This window comes from Pinus tabuliformis, chromosome 7 (assembly GCF_031772625.1).
Source record: "Pinus tabuliformis cultivar Carrire ecotype Pingquan chromosome 7, CPIR1, whole genome shotgun sequence".
Taxonomy (NCBI): Eukaryota; Viridiplantae; Streptophyta; class Pinopsida; order Pinales; family Pinaceae; genus Pinus; species Pinus tabuliformis.
The window spans coordinates 429,588,026-429,594,791 of NC_142293.1; the positions used below are offsets into that span (position 1 = coordinate 429,588,026).

At 32.9% G+C, this 6,766-nt stretch overlaps 1 protein-coding gene across 1 annotated transcript; it reads left to right on the plus strand.

Annotated features, from left to right (window-relative positions):
* Positions 1–1,940: 1,940 nt before the first annotated feature.
* Positions 1,941–2,312, plus strand: LOC149247788 (receptor-like serine/threonine-protein kinase At1g78530). Its single transcript, XM_089445628.1, has one exon. The coding sequence runs from the start codon at positions 1,941–1,943 to the stop codon at positions 2,310–2,312; it is 372 nt and encodes a 123-aa protein (XP_089301754.1).
* The last annotated feature ends 4,454 nt before the right edge of the window (positions 2,313–6,766 follow it).

The following is a 6,766-nucleotide window of genomic DNA, read 5'->3' on the forward strand; positions in this document are numbered from 1 at the left end:
GGAAAAAGAAGAAAGAGAAAAAAGAAAAGATCCTAGTTTAAAACCTCCTTTGACATGACATGCATATTTCGTATTACTCCAAACTAGTTCAACTTATAAGCATACATTTTCTTAAATATGTCCAAAATCTTCAAAATAAATGACCACATTCTCAAAGCATTGGTCACATGGAGAGTCAATGTTTTGATTTAGATACTTGTCTTGATTATACGAAGAAAAATAACCTATCATTAAAATGTTGAATGCAGAAGTAGATTAGGAAGACAATTTATTATGGATGGATAAATTCTTAAAGATGGAATCTATAGGTAAAAAAGTTGCATAATACTTAGCACCTAGTCAACTGAGAGGTAAGGATATAAAAAAATAAGAAAATGAAAAATGAAGAAGCTATTAAGCAATTGTTCTAGATGATTCTAGGCATAACCTAGATATAGCTATATATGTTTTGTGGAGTAAAAAATTATACTCTCCACACCTTAAGACGGTCCAAAGAAAAACAATAAAAATAAACTCTCTTAGGGGAGGAAGTAAATTATTAAGGTGAAATGGTTTCTGGTAATCCAAAAATCATCACATAGTTCAAGTCAAAATGGTTAATATTAACCCCAATTCCAATGGAAGATGGTTAGAGGTCAAGAAAAAAAGAACCACCAAATTAAGTGAAGATGGTTATTGGTCAATTAGGAAAACCGCTAACTAAAGTGAAGATGGTTAGTCATCAACTAACAAAACACCAAACATAAATAATCCAAATCTCCAACTTGGATCCTTACAAGAATGAAACTTCTCTCCTTACACCTAACAGGGGGAATCAAATATCAACATCATCATTCAAATTCTAATCAGTTTATCAAACTTAAATCATCATTTGGGAATTCAAGCATAACAATTGGTCTCGTCAACAAACAATCAACAACCATTTCAGTTATTCATTGGGAATGTTTAGACATATCAGTTGCTTACTTTATTATATTCAGATATTGATGTATTTTTTGTGATATCTTTATCAAAGCTTAGGTCGGCAATTTTATATTGAATATGACAAAATTGATTGGTAAAATTATTCATACTTGTGATTGAGGGGGGCGGGGGGTGCGAATGTTATAGTACAAGTCCCCAAACAATCATAAAGGCCAAGAGATATGATTTGTAAACCTTATCTTTTATGAGTTTTTGTCATGATCCACTAATGAGTATTTAATGAGATCTAGAATAATCCATACTATAAATTCATATCCTCAAATCAATACAATGAGTTGAATATGACATGAAGCCTTTTCCACCAATTTTGGTTATGTCTAGCCTATGCTCAATTATTAACACTTGAATCCTTGTATTATACTGATTTTCAAACTATATCGATATAATAATTGGCATCACATTTAATTTCCATAATGTATTCAAATCCTATACCTACCATAATTTCAATTGTCTTTTCTTGGACAGTCTTGGCTTCACAAAATGTCAAAAGAATTAGTTATGGATTCGGTGTAAATAGTAAAATGACAGTGGAAACTTAATACCAAGATTCACAGTGATGAATGTACAACTCTATGAAACTTTGAAATGTAAATAATAGACATCAAGTGAACACAAAGAAATGATTTCACCTCTTTTTTTTTCGGGTTCATATTTTTATATCTCTAACAATATCAATCATATTGATTCATATTTATTTTGTTGCATTAGTAACATTATATGTCTTTTTACCATAAGTCATGAAATAATTATAATACTGGTATATTATATTAAATAATTATAATATTGGTATATTATATTTTATTAATATTTGTAAACATTGGTTAACATTACAAACATTTGATATGTAGTTCATGGTATCCTACTATTATTGTTAGATGCATCTACGCATTGTTGTTATTATTATGCTACTAAATCATATTCCATTTCATGCGAATAGTCATAAACTCCGAAGATTAATGTTTTGTGCAGAATGTGGGTATGGAGTGAAAGCATCAACAAAGCAAGACGTGTATAGCTTCCGAGTGGTGTTATTTGAGATGGTAAGCGGAAAGCCTCCAGCGGTAGAAGAGGACGATGAAGAATTTATGCATATCACTGCACGGGCTGCGAAGATGGCACAGGAAGGGAGGATTGATGAAATAATTGACGAGGATTTGAGAAGTAGCAGTGGTCATAAAAACGTCAAGGATGAAATAGTGAAGATAATGGAGATTGCCACACTTTGTAGTCGATCTGTTCCCAATCTCAGGCCGCCGATGAACGTAGTCGTTGACATGCTTAATTGTCTGAAATCTGAACAGCTGGCTGTCTCTTCTCCGTTCCCATAGAAAGCAGGGCATTTTTTCTTTAATGGTGATAGATGTGTTCTTTTTATTTTAATAGGGGTGTTTGATTTGGAAAATAATTTTCAAAAATTTTAATTATAAATGTTATTAAGATTAATGATAGGATTTAAATTTGGCTCAATTTTTTAAGATATTTTTATTTATTTATAAATAAATAAATTGGATCTATTTTCGACGTATTTATGTTTTATTTTATTTTTTTAAATTAAATTGGTTAATTAATAAAATTAGTGATATGAGCTTGTGTTATAAAAAATGAGTGACGATTGATTTCCTAAGTATTTGTAATAATGTTTATTTATATATTAATAATTTTCATTGGAGGATAAATTTTTATAGTTAAGAATTTTGTTACATGTTTATTTAATTGTATATTTATAATGATTTTTTAAATTTTAATAAGAGAAAGATATGATGAAAGAAGTGCATATTTATCATGAATTGACGTCTATAGGCCATTTAATTTATATTGAAACATTAATGTAACTTTCTAAACATGAAAATGCACTTATATATATAGATATAGATACACTTTTGGTATGTATACTCTTGGTAAAGTTAATAGTTAACATTATATATATATATATATGCTTTGTAACTCATTAAGTGTGGGGAGATGTTGTAGTAGTATATAAAATGAATTGTTAGATGAAAAAATAATTAGTTCAACTAAATAAATCAAATGACTAGTAAATGTTGATATGCCTCAAAACACATACCTCATAATACATCTAAGGATACATAGATTAAAAATACATTAATAAATAAAAATAAAAATCCATAAAATTTAAGTAAATTATAGCTTTATTTTAAACTATAATTATTATTAATTATAAAAATAATTAAAATATGAGTAAAAGAATATTTGTAACCAAGAAGATTCACCCACTTTACCATGAATTTTTTTAATTTGTAAATAGCTTTTGTTATAATATCATGGCTTATCATGTTCAATATGGCAAGTGTTGATATGAAATTTTCTTTAGTTATTTAATTTGAGATCAATTTATTAGATGATCATAACTAAGTTAGAGATAAAAATTAATCCTTGATTTGTGAATGTTACAGTGAATATTCAACATATTACATGAAGGTTAAATCTCTACCATTCACTTAAAAAGTATTGATAATTAAATTAAAATTCTAGATGTCTTAATCTGAAATAAACATACTTATCAACATAATAATAAAACATAATTTCTACTCAACTAGAGAGTAATTAAAAAAAATTAATAAAAACTCAATATTATAAGGCTCAATAGTTTCAATATTATAAGGCTCAATAGTTTCAACTGTTGTTTAACATATCAGTTCTTCAAACTAAACTTTATCTCTTTTTCCCACAAGAAATCGTCCCTGTGTGGTAACAGTGTCATTAGTAAGTTCTTTCTGCTGCAATAAGTCACTGCCTTCCTCATTCAAGAGATATTCTCCCTTATCCTTTACTCTAGAGTATTCATCTTCTGAAAGATACTTTTCCATACTTTTGATAACTTCAAAATATTACTCATCCTCTGCAAAACCCTCCTTTGTTAGTGAGCAATCATCAGATGTCCTTTCTCCCAAGGTTAAATCCTTTGCATAGGTTTCTTCCTTCTTAACATCTTTCAGTAGATGTCCTTCTTTTTTATTGACTATCTCAACAACTTCCATGGTTATTTCGACTGTGCTTATCATCATGGTGAACTCATGATCCTTTACTATGTTTTCAGCTAACATAGTCTCTTCTTCAAGTTTGCCTTTAATCTCTTGTTGTTTACCTTCTCCAAGAGCTATCCTTGTCTCACCATCTATATTAATATTCTCTTGCATTTGTTCTGCATCCACAGACAAAATATTAGTCTTAAAAACATAAGACCCTGTGGTCCCACTTGATGTTTCATCCATCATATCTCCTTACTGTTCCAAGTTCTCTTTAAGACTCAGAAAGTTTCGATGGTCTCCTATTCAATCTCCTCAAGCCCTTGACTTGGTTGCCCGATATCTTTCCCTAACTGTATATGAGACCTATCTATCTCATCTTCTTCCAGAACAGAATTTAGATATTGTTTGTCTTCTTCCCCCTTTATGATAATAGCAACAAATTTTCCTTCACATGTTTCACCCGCAAACATACACAAATTGTTAGGTTTAAAACCATGTGACCCTTTGGCCTCACTTAAAGTTTCGGTCTTCAAGTCTTCATCTTCACTCAAAACTTCACCCTGTTCTACTTCACAAATGGACACTTCCATTTTCATTTCCAACTCAGCTTCTTTGAGTTTTTACATCAGCCACTTCACTTGCCTCTGTTGTAGCCTTCTCTACAACTTATGCCACTTCACTGGCTTCTTCCTTAAGACCCAACCTTGTCTCTGGCTTTTTTCTAGTATCATCATCAATAAATCGAGTTGTCGTTTCATATCTGCAATTTCCTTGTCAAGTTCCTCTTGACTCATCCTCTTTCCTTTTGCCTTGGCATCCTCTTTCTTCATCTTTCTTCTGCTGTGATCTTCCTCAGAACCTTTGCTATGACTGTTAGTAGCCATATTCTTCTTCTCTATCTTCATGAGCTCCTTAGTCAGTTATTATGAGCTGCATTAAAGCCTCTGCAAAAACAACTCCTCCTTGTTGCCACTTACCTCACCAAGCTTTCCTCTGTACTTGGTCTTTTGGCAAGCAATTGGTTCTCTGTCTCTGGAACCTCCTTTGAGCACTTCTCTCTGCTCCTTCTAGGCTTCAACTCTTCTGCACTTCTCAAGAACATAACTGTCCTCTTGTATTTCAATCACAATGAAATACTTGGTTATGACCACCTCTTCTTTCACTTAGAAAGTCTTACCAACTTCTTCATCCCTTAGCAATTCTACCCACATCCTTTGCGGAATTTCCTTTGTGAGCTGCAACACTACCTCTGCAGTAACAAGTCTCCTTCTTGCTACATATGCTTTACCAAGCTTCTCTCCTCTGAGCTCAGTGTCTTAGCATTTATCTGGTTCTTTCCTCTGGAACCAATTCAAGCATTCCTTACTCTAGATGTTGCAACCTTCTCAGCTTCTTTTGTTGTTATATGTGAATCAATGTACAAACACACATTCTCCAAGAAAATCAAAACAGAACATATTACCTCACCTTCAAGATCTCTACATGATCTTGTTCCACCATTCCACGTGTACCTTGAATGGATTGTCCTCTGTTTCTTTCATCTACAAGTTCTGCTACACATCACCTTCGTGTACCTACTTTCTGTCATATTAGAATCTGATCCTTCCTTGCTTGCGTAAACATATTTGACATATAACTTTGTTCTCAATTCTTTGTCATAGAATTTCTTTGTCATATTTTAACACCAATTGTTTCAATTACAATTATGCTCTGGTACCAAATGACGCAGGGTTACCCTCGCTTACACCAACATTATGCATGTCAAATGCATAAGCACATTTGTCCCAGGAATTTTAACTCTCTAAGGAGTCAAATCTTCATTTAGAGTATGGCTAAGGCCCCTTTCTTAATCTCTGCAGAATAATTTATAGACTAACCAAGTATAACCCTTAATCCATCCTTTCCTTTCTATTGGGACTCCCTTACCCTCATACACTTCATTCACTTTAATATTGAGACTCATTCCACCCTTATAAACCTTCATTAAACCTTAGTCGCATATGTATATAACCTTCCCACTCTTAACTTTGCTTATATAGAACTTAACCAAATGAAACCCTTATATCTGCGCTATTTCTATTATAATGTTTATATAATAGAAATACACAATAATCATGCGTAACTTACCTTTTATGCCTTCTAAAAGCCCTTGCACAGTTTCCGAGGTTTCCCTTTATCGCTAATCACAGTCGCCATAGTCCATGGTTCACATTAACCTTTCTTTCAAATTTCAAATCATAATAACCACACTTAATAACTTTTCGGGTCCGCTCTTATTGCATGCCTCAATACTCCTCTGCAATAAAGCACCATTGAATGTTTGCGATGTGATATTTACTAACAATCTCCACCATTGATCCTCCTTCCAATCTGATGGCCGATGTCTTTTCCCACTCAATCAAACTTGCACGACACTCCTCCGTCATTGATCTGCACTTAAAGGATCTGACGGTCCATAGCGATTTCAGGTGGATAAATAACATGGAGAATACCCGCCCGAAAAGCAGTTTTATCTCTCTCCTCCATTGCTATGTGTCGCTCAGTTAGTGGAATCGGGTGACCACTCCTTTTTACCACTTATGGTTTCTACCTCACCCGAAATACCATTTCCGCTTATAAACCTGCCTTTCTTCTTGGTTAACGCTTAGACTTTTTTGCACTCGATGATCGTAGATCTTCAACCATCGACAGCTGCAACAACTCCTCTTCCGCTAAAGCTTAAATCAATCTCCGCCATTCATTTCTTGACACCAGTCCGCGCGATTTAATCTTGGCTGCTTATCATCTGACAA

Excerpts from the sequence above, each read along its gene's own strand:
- LOC149247788 (XM_089445628.1), top strand. The coding sequence starts at position 1,941 with ATGTTTTGTGCAGAATGTGGGTATGGAGTGAAAGCATCAACAAAGCAA.